The sequence below is a fragment of the Rousettus aegyptiacus genome, unplaced genomic scaffold (assembly GCF_014176215.1).
Source record: "Rousettus aegyptiacus isolate mRouAeg1 unplaced genomic scaffold, mRouAeg1.p scaffold_m13_p_14, whole genome shotgun sequence".
NCBI lineage: Eukaryota > Metazoa > Chordata > Mammalia > Chiroptera > Pteropodidae > Rousettus > Rousettus aegyptiacus.
The window spans coordinates 5,707,217-5,725,065 of record NW_023416289.1 but is presented as its reverse complement, the minus strand read 5'-3'; the positions used below and the strand labels follow the sequence as shown (position 1 = coordinate 5,725,065).

At 46.5% G+C, this 17,849-nt stretch overlaps 1 protein-coding gene across 3 annotated transcripts in view; it reads right to left on the bottom strand.

Moving 5' to 3' along the window:
* Positions 1 to 17,849, bottom strand: part of FTO (FTO alpha-ketoglutarate dependent dioxygenase) — a 310,416-nt gene that overhangs the window by 98,484 nt on the left and 194,083 nt on the right. Inside the window, exon 9 of one of the 3 annotated variants that reach the window (XM_036231279.1) lies at positions 1,390 to 13,822. The exons of the other annotated variants lie outside the window; for them this stretch is intronic. Coding sequence (XP_036087172.1) covers positions 13,777 to 13,822 — 46 coding nt within the window. The 3' untranslated portion in view covers positions 1,390 to 13,776. Of the gene's footprint in view, positions 1 to 1,389; positions 13,823 to 17,849 lie in introns of those variants that run through there. 3 annotated transcript variants of the gene reach the window in all.

Sequence of the window (17,849 nt, the reverse complement as noted above, 5' to 3'; positions counted from 1 at the left end):
ACAAAAAAAAAAACAGAGAGAGAGAAATCTCAGGATTTTTGGAAGTAAAAATGAATGTACATATATTGCGCTAGCTAGCAGTCATTACTGTACCACGTCAGGGCAGGTAGCAATGCGCAGTGCCTTTAAACTTGGAGCCATCCCAAAAAACAAACGGAAAAAAAACCTGACCCCCGACCCTGTTTTGAAGCATCACTACCTGCTTGGGTAGTGTTTGCATGTTGAAATATTTATTCCTTCATAAAAAAATCTATCTGAATATCCAGTCCCTCAGCAGTAAAGACTCTTATTTCCATGTTAGCAGGAACCCTTAAGTAATTTAGGGCTATGATTTAAAAGCTACGAGCTTTACCCACTTAAAACTTTGCCGGCTTCCAGCTGCATGTTTTTCTCACCAGCTTATTTGCAAAACATGGTAGAGATTCCAGGTTAAAGGCGCTGAAGTTCTGACAGCTGCGAAGCCCAGTTAGAAAACTGTTTCTTGGGCACAGTTGCCAAGAGTGCGACGATTCTGAGAGTCCTGTCACCTGAAGACATGCGTTTGTACCAGCGAGGAAGAACAAGTCCTCGCGAGCGGATGTTTTTATAATGGCAACTTGTGGAAACGGTGTGGGAGGAAATGAAGCCTCTTCGGACCCAAAAGACAAGGCTTTGCGCCGAGACACCTGATCATGACAGCAGGGCACATGAATATCATCATCCAGGTAAGTGTTTTCTTTAGCTGTTCATTAACTAGGGCATTTGAAGCGGCTCAAAGGACTAATCAAAAAAAAAAAAAATCCTTAACGTTTAGTTTCCACTCTGAAAAAGGGAACTCTGGACCCCACATAAAGCTTTCTGCCACACCGTGGTCACACACTTGGGCAGGCGACGGGAGTGGGGACACGCCTGAAGTGTGCCACGCCCTCCCATGACCGTGACCCCGATCCTGACCCTTCGCCCGCAGCAAGGCTGAGGCTGACCCCGGCACCTCCTCCGCGACGCGACCTAGCGTCGGCGCGCCGGGCGAGGCGTCGCTTCGTTTTGCTCTGAGGCCCAGGACTGAGATACCGAACTTAAGCTCAGAATGGCCCTGCAAACCAAAAAGCCTTCGGGTTCTCCCACACGTCTCCTGCCGTGAGAGGGGAAACGGCTTCTTCGCTTCCCGGGGAACACACAGGAATCCGGGCTTTGACCTGCAGGTGCCATGAGGACTTGACTTGCAAACATCCCAGCGGCTCGCTAGGCCAAGGCACTGTGGCGAAGCCACGCTCGCTCCCTTGGGAGGAAAATTGGCTACGCTCTGTCTAGACTTGCGTACGCCGTGAATCTGCGAGAATCTGGAATTCCTTAATTCCAAGCTCTTTCAGAAAGCGTTTTTTGTTGTTGTTGTTGTTTTATTCGGGATTTTTTTTTTTTTTTTTTTTTTTTGCACCTAATCCTGTATCGGTTATGGTTACTTCAGGGGGGGAAAAACATATTGCAATAATAAAATCAACTGGTTGTATGTTGAACTATTTAAATACAAAAGTTCCTCTACTCGATGACTTTTAATTGATATGTATTCATCAGAACAAACCTAAAGACTCGAGCAAAGTATGTCCCTTACAGACTGCATCACTGGTGGCTGCTTAATGCCACTCTAGACTGACAAACAAAAGGTTTTATGGACAGCTTTCTGGATCCTAACCTGCTCGTAAGAAGACGCGTGGAGGGCCTCGGCAAGCCTTTTAATCACCTTTGGGCAAATTAGAAAAACGTGCCCCCTCCGGGCACCCGAAGATGCCCGGTTTGGAGAGGGGCATGCGCTGAATCTCAGCCCCGTTCCCCTCATTCAGTCCCCATCGGCGGGAGCCCGTGTGCACGGCATAACCGGTTTGCCTAGTACTGAATGTGAAAAATGCACAAACAATTCTCTTTTTACCTCCGGTTTCCAGGTAGCAAGAGTCTTGTCAAATAACCTCGCCAGAAAGCAGAGGTCAGTGACTAATTTCACAAGCATTTGGTAAAATGATCCCAACGGCCTCCAGTTAGAAGAATGAGGAATAAATCAAGGCGTTCTGGTCAGAAATGATTAAGAGATGCAGCAGAAAAGAACGAAGCCATGTGCTTTCCTCTCGAGATGAACCAGTTCTTCTTGACTTAAGGGCGGGACTGGTTCGCTCTTCACACTGTGGCCCGTGAAGGACACACACGGCTGGGACGGGCAGGGGGAGCGGCAAGAAGAGCCAGGAGGGAGGCGAGTTCTGTCGGCGGGCACCAGGGATTGGGGTGCCAGGTTTTAAGGGCCAGGGATCAGACTTAACGAGCCAACACGCTTTGGCTTAAGGCTTCCTACGGAAGCAAATAAGCTCCCACGGAGAAGGCAACCTGAAGAGCGTGATGAAGAAGAGAGTGAGCGCCAAAGCAGCTTCGAAAATTACCAAGAGAGTTGTCTGTCTAGGAGGCCAGCGCGTCCTCATCATGGGATGCCCTTAGGAGAGCAGACTTAGCCACAGTAGCATCACGCTAGATGAGCTGAGACGTGGGGGTCCCCTCCCTTACACCACGTTGGGGTCCCCTCCCAAAGGTTAGCTGTGAGGGTAAATCATCTAGTAGCCCCTCGATGATGAGTTCCCAGCCATCGTAGCTGTGAGCAACTAACACGCATGCCTCAAAAGGAAGGAGGAAATGTGCAGAAGGTACAAGAACTTCACAAACACACATGCACCGCCATTAAATGTGAAGTGTCCAACCACAGTAGTGACAAAGAAATGAAATGAGGTGTGACTTTTCTCCGTATAATTGGCAAATATATTTTTAAATGGTAATATTCTTTACTACCAATATGACAAATATGAGAGGCATTCTCAAAGACTGCTGATGAAAATGTAAATTGGTATGACTTTCTGAAAATCACATTGATAATGTTTTATTCAAACGCTCATTACACACATATTTACCGAGTACCTGTGATTTTTTTGGGAAATGAAAAATGCACATTCCCTGCCGCCCCGTAATTCCATATGTAAGAATCTGTTCAAAAAAAGGTTAAATATTGTTATAAAAGGATGTCTATCATATTTAAAAGTGAAAACACATGACTAAATAAATTATTGTATATTGCGAGGCCAGTTATTCTGGAATAGATTATAATAATGAGCAATGATAACGTTCTGTAAAAAAGGATACAAAGGTTTTAAAAACATAAATATTTCTAATCACACATCAAATGTTAATAGTTCTGAATAGTAGGAGATGGGTAAATTTTATTTTTTTTCTTGTGCTTTTCTGTGTTTTCCAAACTTTCTACAATATTAATTTTAAAGGTAAGAGGAATCAGCTGAAGAGCAGAGGTATTTAGAATCTCAATAAATAAATAAATAAATAAATAAATAAACAAACAAACAAACAAACAGATAATTGAGCAAGAACAGGGCAAGAAATGGCGACCTCGAAATCACAAAGGTACAGGTTAGTGGAGATTTACAAATGCTGAAAGCATATAAATTTCAGGCCCCGAAACGATGTTGAAGGAGCATGTGTCAAGTGAACCAGGAAATATTCTAAACAGAGGAGCCATTCGCCATCACCCAGCTTAATGTCCCCATGGTTCAGCTGTGGGGACGCAGGGCGAAGATGGCAACGGCGTGCTCTCGCGCTGCAGGGCAGGGACTGCCCGTCCAGGGCTCTCGGCTTCCAGCCTTGCCCGTTTCTGTGACCCTCGGACTGCAGACAGGTTTGGTCTAAATTACAAGTGCCGCTCAACTGGTAGTAGCTATGTGATGTGCTGTGTTGAGAAGCCCATAGCGGACCCCGGGAGGAAAAGGGGCCCTCAGCTGAGCGATGCCCGCCATGGGCAGGAGACGCGGGAGGGGCACCTAGGCATGCCCTATGCCCTGGGATTGGGCATGCCTGCAGAAAACTGCACAAGGCTGTCCTCTCCAAACCAGGTGTCACTGTGAAACGGTCAATGTCTAGTGCTAGGGAAACATTTGATATAAATTAGGACTAAATAAAACTACAGCTTCAATGGGCAGAGAATAAAGAGAAAGAAAAAATGTATACTTTCCAACTGAAAAGGGGGCAATTATAGGTTTCATAAAGGTGCAGCATCATACTTCAATGAAATATTTATACTCTCTCCCCATAAAGGAGCTGAAAGGCAAGAACAAAAGTTGAAAGAGCAAACTCATGCCTTTCCTCTGGAAAGCTATAAATAGAAATAAAGTTCAAAGACGTGAGAAAAGCTGCATGCAAAAGCCTTGATGCTAAAATAGCCAAAAGCTAATCAAGCCTTGGACAAACTTCAAAAGGGTCAACTTCACAGAAAAGTTAGGAATCGAATGAGTTCTACTAAGACCTGTTAACTAGTGTCTCTATAGGGAACCTGCCTCCATGGGGAAATTTTAGCTATGAAAACAGCAAATGATATATTAGTAAATCAAGTCCATCCATATACATCAAGATTAAGGTCTATTCCAGGAGTGCAAGGATGGTTCAACAGCATAAAGTCTAATAATGTCATATATCACATTTACAAATTAAAGGAAAAAAATATAATCATCTCAGTAGACAACTTCCCCTAAAAAAAAAAAAAAAAGGATTTGATTAAATGCAATACCCATTAAAGAGAAGTAAACTTTCATTACTTGATAAAGGGTATTTCCTAGAAATGTCAATGAATCTCAAACTTACTTGTAAAACATGAGAACTATTCTAATTAACAACAGGAAAAATATACAGATCCCTACCCTCCCTACTACTAGTCAACATTCTGGAAATAAAATCACCAAAATACAATGAAAGTATTGTATTGAAACCACGGGATAAGAAAGATGGGCTTAAGAAAGATATATGCAAAAGCTATAAAGAAAAAGAAGAATATATTTGACAAGAATATCTGAAAATAATATATTAAAGCACATCTAAGATAAAATATGCTATAATAAAATTTTCAAAAGTTAAATAGCAAGTGACAGACTGAAAGAACATACAGTTGGTCCTTGAATGACATCGGAGTTAGAAACACTGACCCCTCCATGCAGTTGAAAATCCACATGTAACTTTGGACTCCCAAAACTTAACTACAAATAGACTACTGTTGACTGCAAGCCTTAGCGATGATAACATGAAGTCGATGGATACAGATTTCTGTATGTTATGTGTATTATATATGTAGTCCTACAATAGAGCTAGAGAAGAGAAAATGGTATTATGAAAATCATAAGAAAAAATACACTTACAGGATTTATTGTGGGGAAAACCCATGTAAGTGGATCCACATAGTTCAAACCCATTGTTCAAAGGTCAATTGTACTTGAAACATATAAAATAAAAGAGAATTAATATCTAGAACATATAAAGAACCATAAATCAATAGGAGAAAGAGAAACAACTTGATAGAAAAATGCATAAAGGATATGAAGAGACAATCTGAGACAAAAAATCAAAATATTCAATAATAATGGGGACAGCTCACTCGTAATCAGGAAAATGCACATTAAAATCACATGATAGAATTTCTCACCTGTCAAAGTGGCAGAAATAAAATAATCAAGCTTGATAAACTGATATGAATTCTTTATACAGTATAGGGAAATATGAATTGAAACCACTCTTTTAGAGAGCTCCTTAAGAGTTACTGAATTTTTAAATAGGCACACACTTTAACCTTTTAATATCATTTCTGAGGCTCTGTGCTACAGAAATTGTTCATATACGCACCCAGAGGCATGAAAAAGGGGCATTCATTACAATATGGTTTGTGATAGCAAAAAAAAAAAAAAAAAAATCATGCGTCATCAATAGCAAGGTAGTTAAAGACACGAGGGTATAGCATCCAAGTCACGGAATATCGTGAAGCCGTCAAAAAGGAATCAGATTTCTCTGTCCTGACACAAATATTTTTCTAAGTTAGTTCATAGTGAATAAACACAAGTTGTAAGAACTGTATGGACTATACCATTTTGTAAGAAATAAAAAAATAAAAGGAAAGAGGGAAAGGAGGGATGGACAAGGCAGAAATGATAAGACGTTGCGTAGGAAAGAAAAGGACTGAATGAAAAGAATAAAATAATACTCTGGCCGTCCCACGTAGCGAAGTGCGCGTGCGCGCGGGAGGAAGATCTGGAAGGCTGCGCACCACGCTGGCTGCAGGGGAGAGCCGCAGGTTTGGTGGGGGCCGAAGGACGTTCGTTTTCATGAGGAAGTAGCGTGGAATAACAATTACATGCAGATGCTGGAGGTAGGCTGCCTGGGTGTAACAGCTACTTGAATTCATCTTTGCCTCAGCATTTTCATCTGTAAATCGGGGTAATAATAATAGTACTGACTCATAGCGTTCCTATAGTCAATCGATAACGTAATATACATCAAGCGTATGCCTGGCGCATAGTAGCCTGTTAGGGTGAGCCATGTAAAATGGTGATACGTGAATGTTTTGATATGCAAAAATATTAATTTTGTGTGGTTCAACTAAATGGTATTAGTTGATTCTTTTGAATTTTGAATAATATACGTTACGTTTTTTTAAGGACTGCGGAGTAGGACGGATGGGGTAAAATGAGCATGGAAAGGTTGGGAGGAAGTCCCTACGCACAGACATATTAAATGATTCCAGTATCGGTGTCCAGGAAGATCTCGTCTCCTTAGGGAAGAAAGGCAATATTTAGAATAACTTTGCCAAGTAGAACTTGAGACGTACTTCCAAAATCTACTCTGTGAATATTGCCACATAAATCCACTGGCTCAAATCTTTATACAAATGACTATCGTCCATGTAATAGTAATCATTGTATTAAACCTGGAATTTCAAAGAGATATTAAAAATAAAATAATGTACAAATTAGCTTAAAATAATAAAATGTCTTTTGCCGAAGTATTAAATACTACTTTATCCTAAATAAATACATTTTAAATCTGTTATGATTCTAACACTCACATAATACTAAGGACATGACTGTACCCCACACACACACACACACACACACACACAAACATTTCAATATTTGAAACCAGATTAAGTGAGTCTTTATATTTAAAAAAGGTTAGACAGGACTAGTTTTCGTTTTTTAATGCTAACATTAACTTTTAAATGTGCTCTACCTAAAAACTAGTGAAACATCCTCAGCCGAAGTCAATTTAGAAATAGAAAAATGTATGTAAATATTTTTTTTTTTTTAAAACCTCTAACATTAAATACTCAAACAACTGAAGGAGAGTAGAGATTCCTAGGAAATATTTCTGGAAATAGTTTGACATTATTACACAATCTTCTCCGAATATCTTGTAATAGAAACATTGCTACGGGTGATTGAAGAAATAAGCAAGTTTGACATTTCTAGATGTAACTTGAGGAGAGTATTTCATCATAAAGGATTGGTAGAGAATATACTAACCAACAACTCAATATCAAAACTCTCCTTGTGACTCTAAAACAGCGCGGAATGACATTTAAGATAATCCATTTATCATCATCCCGGTACAGGCTGCTTGTTCACAAAATGTCAGTGACGAGGCTGGAGCACTCGACTTCCAGGCAGCAAGTGGCAGTGACAAGGAATCTTTAATACGGCACCAACTTCATTTCCTTATATGCTGCTGCCGGGCCTTGGACTCCGGCGCCCGGAGTTTTTGCAATTTATATGAGCAGCTGTACAAATGAAACGCCTTCTCTTTTTGTCACACGTCACAGGAACGTTTCCCTCCAAGGATAATGAAAAGTCTGCGTGTTCATTTGCAGGCAAGCGATTGATTCACGGCGAATTCTTGATGTTTTTATTAGCCATCTTGAAAAAGCTCTGTGCTTCCATTCTGAACATTAAAAGTCTAAAACGTTAAATAATTCCTCATAGCAATAATAAAGGTAATAGTGACTTGGATTTATATGCTACTTGTTCATGTTTCAAAGCGGTTTTGTACAAGGGGCCTCATATGCTCGTCTCCAGATCCCTGCAAGATTAGTCGCTAATTATCAATATTTTATAGGTGAGGAAATCTGAGGTGTAGGCAAATTTAAATTTTTTGTTCAAGGTCTCGTAGGAAGCCAGAATCACTCAATGTCGGAGCTAAAATGATCCTCGGGGTTCAGTTAAGTATCCCCCAGTTCAGAGATCGCAAAATGGAGTTCTGTTGGACCAAAGAGGGCCCATAAATCTCCATATCTTGAGATTTTCTTTAAAAAATCTGAATATCTGAATTTCTTGAAAATGTAGCAACTGGGCCCACATTCTGCAGAGAAGCAACTGGGGAGAGCTCACCACTGCACCCCTTTATTTAAAGTGTGCGCCCCCCAAGTCACCACCCAGGCCACTTCACTCATTTTGCACTTACTTCACAGACAGCAAAACGCTTAGATCTTAAGTGTTTAAGTTCGACGAGCTTTGAAACATGTCTATGCCCCCACGTAACCATCACCCAATCAAGAGAGACACTTGCCCAACCTTCCCCAAAGTTCCCTCGTGCTCCTTTCCAATTACTACCCCTCTTTCCTTTTTCTTTCCTTCTCACCCATTTTCGTTACCTGCCCATCGGCGTTGAATTTGAAATTACCGACCTCATCCAAATCTCTTCAGATTACAAACAGGAAAACTGAACCCTAAGGTGAGGCTGAGCCAGAAGTAGCACTGAACTTCTGGTCGATAACACAACCCACAAAACTAAGTCTCGCAACCTTTGGTCCGAGGGCTGACCTGCGAGAAAATGCTACGATATCCATCACCGCGGCAGGCTTTAAAGAGATGCCCGGGATGGGCGAACAATTGAGGCTGTTACTTCACTCCAAATGAATCAGACTTGGAAGCAGCGATTAAGAAGCAAACGGGAATAAGTGTGGACAGAGACCTTTCTGGAAAGGTAACTATGACCTAGATCTGATCAAGTTTACTCCTGGCAGCAGAGGTGAGACCGTTCGGTCCCCACCAAAGGGGCAGACACTGGGGCCAGCCCCCTGCCGTGAGGCCTGGCCACTGTCACATTCTGGACTGGCAGGAGCCCAGCAGCAAGAATAACCTCTGCTCTCTGGGCCAGGCCACCTGCTTCTCCTCTAGGGGTGCTGATCTTTGTTCAGGACGCTAAGTGCAATACGGGGTCCTAAAACCTATTTTTTTTTAAAAAAAAGGGTATGTATGAAATTCAGCCTGAATGTATTTGTGTGGAGCTGACTCCGTGCCTCACTTTCTCCATTAAGCACCTTGGTTAATGAAGTTCCCACCTGAGGGTCAGTTTAGAGGAAAAACAGAAATGAGGCATATTCCCACTTTTTTTATTTAAGAGATCGCAATATTCTGAGAGCCAAAGTGGCCAGTGGATACTGGTAACCTCGTCCATCCCATGATGAGGATTTCCCTGTACTCTTCAGGCTCACCAAAGAGTGAAACGCATCCTTCCTGAGAGCCTGTTCTTCCCCTCCCCACAGGAGCAGCGTGGAGAGACGGCCACACCGGGCAGGCCGAGCTGACTGCACGCAGCACGCACGTCCCCCATGAGCCACGCGGACTTTTCGCATCTGCAGCCCACGAGGAAATGTTACCGATGAAGGTGACAACGAAAATAACCCAGTTCGGCAGCTACGTTTCATGAATGCAGACGGCCGGGGAGGTGCGCGAGGGAACAACCCCAATTCATGCCATGTGCTGGATTTCAACACTCAACACGACAAAGGAGACGTCACTCGAGTCCCACCCAGGCCACTGCTCTGCGGTAAAGAGGAGAGCGATCCCGCTGTGCAGGTGACGAGGCCGAGAGACCCTGAGAAGCGAAAAACGGTGTATGACATCAAACAAATACTTCGTCTCTCTGACCCTCGGTTCCTCCCCTATAGAAGGATAATAATATTTCCTACCAAGTAGGATGGTTATGAAGATTCAATAATATATGCAGAACGATAACTGTTGTTGTTATCGTTATTAAGCTATTATTAAACAAAGGACAGAGCCAATAACAGAAGCCCTGTCGCTATACGACTGGCTTGGCACCGTGTCCGTCAGACTGGCTCCAAAAACTCAGATCGCGGATCGTCTCTACTGTGGTTGGAATGTGCACCGAGCAGGGTGGTGAAGGGGGGGAAGCCGGGAGGCGATGGACAACAGCCGCCTGAGACATGGAGGTCGGCTGATCCCCCAAAACGGCATCGGGTCATCGTCATCCAAATTCGTGACCGCATTTCATAGAACAGGGCGGATGGGATTGTATTGGACGGCTCTGCCAAAAACATATTGGCGGGTACGGCCCTGAGCTTGTGGTTCACCAGACACACCGGAGCCCCACTTCGGAATGGGGCTCCTGCCTGGGCCCTGGACCGCCTCCAAGTCGACATGCAGTTAAGAGTGGCAGCTGCAGTGGTGCTGAGATCGGGGATCCCCTGGAGGAGGGCCCGGTGCTGAGATCCGGGGTCTCCTGGAGGAGGGCCAGGAAGGCTCTTCCCCAATTACTCATCAACTGTTAATGGCGAGAACTTTAAAAGAACACAAAAAGCGACAAAACCTCCACGCAGGTAGCCTCCGAAGACAGAGACGTTACAAAAACAAATATCATTAGTCAACAGACGTATGGGGAAATCGCAAACAAATGCAAATTCAAACATCAAGGAAGTCTAATTTTCACCTACCAATCTTGGGTAGGGGGGCGGGAGGAGCAGAATCTCTAAAATGTAATAACGGTGGCAAGAATATATTGAAAACTCGTATATTCTTTATTTTGCTGATTGAAGTATACACTGGTGTAACACCTTTAGAAAGCAATTTGGCAATATGTACCGAAAGCCATGAAAATATTCATATCTTTTGATTAAGCAATCCTCCTTTCAGATTCTAAAGAAATCATCCCAAATAAGGGAAAAGCATATGAGTAAATTTGTAACTGCAGCATTAGTTATAACCACATCGAGTCAAAAGCAACTTAAATGTCCAAGATCTGGGGAATGATTTTGCACACTGTGCTACATTTCCTTGATGGACCATCCTACAGCCATTATAAATTATATAAGGAAACCGCCTAAATGGTTTAAGTAAAAAACGCAGGCTCCTTAAAATAAAACTATTTTCAGATGTGCATCTAAAATGCATATGAAGTAGACAAAGAGTCAAAGGGGAATATGCCCAAATATTAATTGTTGTTTGGGTCTGAGTTTCCTTCTATTTTTTTGTTTGTTTGTTTGTTACCATATTATGAATATCAGTCCTTAAGCCCATGTAGGTCAGGGTTGTATATTTAGCTGCCCATAAAGCACATCTTAGGACAGAGGAGGTTTATCTGGCCTGTACTATTTGAAAACAGTGCATTATCTGCTAGTGCGGAAAACTCAAAAAGTCGCACATCTGCAGCTTCCGCTGAAACCCCTGAGGATTTCTCACACCCCCACGGGGTGGTGACTGGCTGGAGTCAGGAAGCCACCGCCCCTTGCAGGCGGTGTGAGTCTGGCCTGTCTGTCAGGGCCGCCACCATCCAGGCAAGCCCGCGTCATTCCCTCACATCACCTGCCCGATTCCAAGTCAGTCTGATTAAAAGAGAGGGGAAAAGAAAAGAAAAAGATGGCGGAGAATTCTACGTAATCCGAATGCCCTTTTGAAGGTGAGTCGCTGCGTGTGAAGAAGCGTGCGCTCCGGTTTGCACCTCTCCAGGACGGCCCTCTGCGCGCTCCGCGGCACGGGTGATCCTGGTGTCTGTCCTCCACGGGCGAGGACGGCCGGCCCCAGCTCGTCTCCACCCCCGGGCACGAGCCTCGGTCGGGAGTCTCTGCCGGGGCGACCGTCTCAGTCCTTCCTCCTCGACGCTCGTCCCTGGCCGGGCCCTGGCCACCCCGCTCCGCCGTGTGGCAAAGGACCGCAGAGGCCAACGCACGCGGATTCAGCGGTTGATGGCCACGCTGTCCTGCTAGCTGCTTCGCCACGCTCCAAATTCGAATTATTTGCTGAGCTTCTTGAGACGCAGACCCAGCACGTGAAGGAAGGCTCTTTCCCTCTGCCCGCACGTCTTCTGGCTCCGGCCTGACGGGACGCTGGCTCTGCTCGTCGTGGACAGGTGTCTGCAGCGTCCTTTCCCCAGGGGCGGAAGGTATAGAAACAGAGACTGGGTCGCAGAGTGGAGAGGTGGCCCCGGAGGGCCGAGGTGCCGCTGTACCTCCTCCATAAAGATACCATGTGAGCAGAATGTCTGGGCGCTCGCTATTTGTAAAATCCCCACAAAAAAAAAAGTCACCCATCACCACTAATACTAAATGTTATACTCATTTCCATAAGCCTCTACAAAAGCTATAATCTTGGTAGACAAATTAACTAGCAACCACGCCAAAAAAAAAAAAAAAAAAAGACTACTACTCTCCACGTCTGATCAAAGAAAAGCTGGGGGACCGATACAGGACAGAGGACCTTAGTGAACCACGGAACTCCAAGCGGAACGCCTTCGACTGTTTCCTAACGCTCAGAAAGCTGGTCCTCGGGCCAGGGAGAAGGCGTGTTTCAGAGGAAGGACAAATGCTGTCCTTTAATTAACAACATCTATCTCTGGGACAAGCGCATCAGGTATAGAACCCAGAAGACTCTTTTAATATAAAGGACAGATGGCGACTTCGCTCCTGGGACGTTCGAGAGGCTGCCCTAGAAAAACACACAATTTTGAACGGCTTTGGGAATCCTCCAAGGAGAGCCAGACAGGCGACGAGAACGCTGCGCTGCCCCATTTACGAGGTAAGCCGGAGAGGGTCCCAGAACCATCCAGAAGCGCTTGAAGAAGGGCCGCGGAACGTCGAGGGAGGGGATCGGGGCGCCGTGTGCCGGGCGGTGGACGCGTGGGCATCGTGGGTGCCGCCGGCCGCCTCCGCCCGCCTAGCGCTGGACGGGCAGGAGGTTAAGTGTGACACGCTCCTGGCTCTGTCGTTCGGTCACCGTGGAACGAAACACACCTTGCCGACACGTCCTCTGTGTGCCAATGCAGGGGAAAAAGGCGCAAGCGAGGTGTCTCCGCCCAGAACGCGCGGCGGAGGGGAAGAGGACGATGTCCCCAGCTCCAGAGAAACGTTCCTCCTTTCGCCGTCCTCGTTAACCTGACTCCACACACACGCGCACACACACACACGTGTTGGTACCAGATCCCGACGGCCCGTGGTCTCCCCGCCTCGCTGGGCGCTGACATGGTAAGCCGCACGTCAACGCTTCTTGCCCGAGTGTTAATGTCTATTAAAGGCCTGCGGAGGAGGAGGCCGCGGAGCCGGCCCGGAGCCACGGGTTCAAGACCGCCGGCCTCGAGTCCTCGCCGTGGCGGGCTGGCGGCAGGCGGCGTGTTTTCTTAACAGAATTTCTGGAGGAGTGGGGTACGGTGGTGCGGCGTTGGGTTTTAAGTTGCCGAGATCGCCTTCATATGAAGAAGCTTAAAAGCCACGATGATCTGAAAGAACTTAGGGTTGGGGACTTAACCACGTGGCATCTGGCTGTTGATACCTCAGATGCCACGTTGGGCCCTTTGTCTGCCACACTGTGGTGTTTACAACACAATGATATAGAGGCAGGGAAAAAAAAAAGAAAAAAAAAAGGGCTTCAAACTGTCGAGGTGGGTTTCCCCGTCTGCACGTTTTCTGTGAGGTGGTGTGCATTTTCCTCAAACTGGATTTTCTAAGTTTCCAACAACACCTCCGATGTGCTTATTTATGTGTAAATAAATGTGTGTCACTGACAGAGCTGAATAAAGTACATACTGCGGCCATCTTTCGAACGACATACGGAGAATCCCTAATACCGTGGGAACGCACAGGCGTGTATCCACGCACACACATCTCAAAGCAAACTAATTAAATGACAATTTGATAAATCTTGCGGAGTTTCCTCAAGCTCCGTTTGGCATCGCAGATCTGAGCGACACAACTCCATGCCTGAAAATTAAAAAAAAAAAAAAAAAAAGACAGACAGACATACACATGAGCACAACCGTCCAAACCGGATTTGCCCTTCTCTAAATTAATCCAATTATTCAAATGTCAGTTATATCTGTCACGGCCTGGCTCCTTGGGCCGAACCAAACTGTTAAAAATTAAAACTGTTTTACTTCGTTTAGTCTCTCTGCCTTTTTAGTGTAAAATCCACAGTCTCGACAAAAAGTTGTGGGATTTGACACCCAGTGCAACACAACCCTATTGCTGTCGTCCATGCATAATTCACTTTGGAAATAGGCGCTTGCTTCAGAATATTACTAAAATATACATGTAACATATGCTAATTTCGCTGCGTTGGCTCGTGAGCTCGAGCCGCTAGGTTACATACGTAAACTTCGCCAAGTGCACACGCTGTACATAAAGGGATTATGAATGAAAGGAAACGTCTCTGTCCCTTGCTTTCCGTCTCGAGCCTTGGCCAAGCTGACAGCCCCAGATCCGAGCACCATCTAACATGCTCTTCCCGTGGAGAAGACAGCCTGTTCTCAGAGTCTTAATTACATCCCAGCTGACCGCCCGGCATTGCCAGAATCGGGCAACAAACGCGGGCCCTTCGCTCGCAATATGGTCTGCTAAACAGACTCCTGGTCACACGGAATGAAACGTGCGCAACGTGGAGGGATAAAGGGACAAGCAGGAGATCAAGGGAGAGCACGAACAGTCGCCTAGGGGAGGCGAGAGACAGAAACAATACGCCCCCGCCACGCGGAGGGGGAAGAGCCAAGGGGGTGGGGGGTGGGAGAAGCCTTCTCTTCCCAGAATCCCTCGGTACCGAGCAGCCAAATGTTAACAAAGCTGTCCTTATTACAATGACATGAAAGCCCTCCTCGCCCGGCCAAGTACTGCTGCTCCGCAAGATGGGCCGCTGATACTGAGACCCTGCAGATTAATGACGGACGGTTAGGCGGGGCTGGCCCGCCCCACGCGGAGCAGGCCGCTGTACTTACAGGGCACTGTGCGACAGCCCAGCGCTGCAAACGGGTTCCTGTGTTTTCCTGGCTGGCTTTCCGGGGAGGGTGTGTCTCATCTGACACGGGCAGAAGGTACCAGAACCTCACATTCCTATCCACCGGCCCCTCGAAGACGACATTTCTTTCTGTCTGGGGATTCTATCCCATGGGAAGTGACAGCAAAGATGGTCCCCGAACTCAGAGGCTAAGGCATATACGAAATTCGCTTCAGGGAGCTTTGGAAGGCAGCTGTGTGCCAGGGCGACAGAAACCGAGGTCGACGAAAGTTCCTGACCGAGTGCGGACAGAGAAAGGTTGCAGGCGGGGAACACTCACAGCGGGTTTGCACGCGAGCCCCCACGTCGGAAGGGGGAGCAGCAGGCACCTGGAATGGTACCCGTTGATTTGAGTACTGAAATGGTGTTTCTGGGGGTGCCGTCTAGTCAACGCGATGGGAACAGTGCCCCCTGGCATTCTGTCACACAGCCACCGCGGGTGACGGGCGGATATGCCGCTTCCCCCAGGGTGACTGCCATGGAGCGCGCTCCACACGAACGGGCTATGGGCTTAGTCACCTTAACGATGGCTGAGGAGCCTCATGGACAAGGCAGGGCCAGATAACCAGTTCAACAGTAAGAAAACAGCTCATAACATGATAAGTGCACTTCACAAAGCACTGACACATCCTCGTTAAGTTTCAAACTCGTAACCCGAGGTTGGCATTAGTCTAGTTTCATACCAGAGAAAACCGAAGGTAGGAGACGCGAGATGGCTCATCCGAGACCGCAGGGCTTCTGCTCACAAGGCTCAGGCCTCTCCACTGCCTTCCGCTGTCGCCCCCGAAAACGAAGGGCAGAGACGGAACGAGGGTAACCGCGTCACCTGCGCCGTGCTGGGTAAGTCGAGAGGGCGCGAGCACCTTACTTCACAGGTGAGACCAGGAGCCAGTGACCGTGCGCGTGAGGCAGAGGGCAAAGAGGCGGAGGTGCCGTGAACGCAAGCCCCTGCTGGCCCCTCTCTCCCCTCCCCTGCGCGAACGTCCCTGGCTGACGCCTTCGTCCGTAGCTTTAAAGAGAAGCGCTAACCGCCCAAGCATGCCCCCGGTTCGGAACCGCCAGTCCCGAACTACCTGGCGCTACCGCCAACTCCCTCTTCGTAAAGGACGCTGGCGCCACTGGTCCTTATGATAAGGTGACGACGTCGAAGGGATGTTTTATAAAAGGGGGGTGGGGAGGTTATTACTCCAGGAGCGGAGTGACGACAGGAAACCATTACGATTGTGACGGGAAAAGATTCTACGATTCAAACCGTTTGGCGGTTTTGTCGTTGTTGTTGTTTGCTTTTAGTTTTACCTGTTAGAAAATGCTCAGTGCGAACAACAACAACAAAAAGTTCCATTATAATATGATCTGAGTTCAGCATGGCTTAGCTAGAAATCAAAATCTAATACCTCATCTACAGCCCTAAAATTAAACCTTCATCCTATTTTATCCATTGGGCTGATATAGAGCTATACGACAAGAAAACAAAGGATTCAGTATACCCTAACCGTGCCGAGAAGGAGCCATTTCGGTGATTCATTATTGTGTGTGGAACTTAAATAATGAAGATTTGGAATCCCGTTTCCATTTTAGAAACAGACTATATTCAAATTGCATCTTGAGAATTGATACCAAACATCCTTTGGGGATAAACTCACTGCAATTTGAAGTCTGGGAAGGCAACCAAGACATTTAATGGAAAGAACATGGAGACACTTAGCATGTGCTTAAACAAGAGATTAAAAAAAAAAAAAAAAAAAGACCTCCAAAATCCAAGCCAATGAAAAGGGTTTCGGGTTATGCTGAGAGGACATCTCTCTCACCAACAATCTACACCGACGACAAATACATGAAAAGAGAGGAAAACGTGTGTTGCGTGCGCCTCCTCAAGGCTTTAATGCCAGAGACTGGCAAACGATGGCCCACGGGCTGAGTCCTGCCACCTGAGCTCGTAAATAAAGTTTCATGAGAACACAGCCACACTGAGTCACATTGTCTGGGTCCGCTTTCGTGCTACGACAGCAGAGGAGAGCAGCTGTTGACAGACTGTGTAGCCCACAAAGCCTAAAACACTAACAACCTGGCCTTTCACAGAAAAAGCGTGCCAACCCCTGGTCTTGACAAATACCTACTGTGGTCCAGGCGGCAGGGAGCTCAACCAATCCTAAGTAATTCGCCCTCTTGACAAGTGGTTTAAAGTTTACGTTTCAAGAAATTTACTTTGTCTTATATCCTGGTAGCCTTCAGCTGCCGCGGCAGTGACCGAAAGCCTAGCTCTGGCTTGGCCCCGTTACCAGGAGCGGCTGGGAACAATCTGAGTGGTCTCTGCGTGACCTTGCCAGGTGTCCTCCCCAAGACGAGAGCCACGTCCGTCAGAGACGCGACGACAAAACTGGTGACGTGGCTTCGGAATTGGCAGTCCCAGGTTCGAGTCCCACCCGCTGCGATCACTGGAAAAACACTCCGTGGGAATCGCGCCGTTAGCTTTGGAGGCCCGGTTCTTCGTCAAGGAAAGTGAGCCCACGACCCGCCTCAGTGAATTAACGCGACCGAGAGGAGCCGTCACAATGGCTGCCAGGCCCCTAGGCAAGGTCTGACTCTCCAAGCGCGAGCAGGCGAGTGAAGGAAGACACCATTTCATTATCCGCAGGACGGACTTCCACGAGACCTTCCTTTTCACGCGCTTTCTCGCCCTGCCCGAGCATCTTCGGAACCTTTTAACTAGCCACCTGCCCACAGGTGTCCAAACGTCTAGTACCACAGAAGAGACGGCTCTGTTTTCCTTTCACTTTGCCTTTCAAGGGCCCAAATCTCGGGCATCCTCTCTGTTCCCCTCATCCCAGAATCTGAATTCTCACTCCTATTTGATGTAAACCATTGTAGAAACCGGCTGCCGCGCGAGCTCATACAGGCTCGCTTGCTGAGGCGTCTGCCGCGTTCTCCGTGCTACCTGCGCCTAACGGGGCAGACGACCTG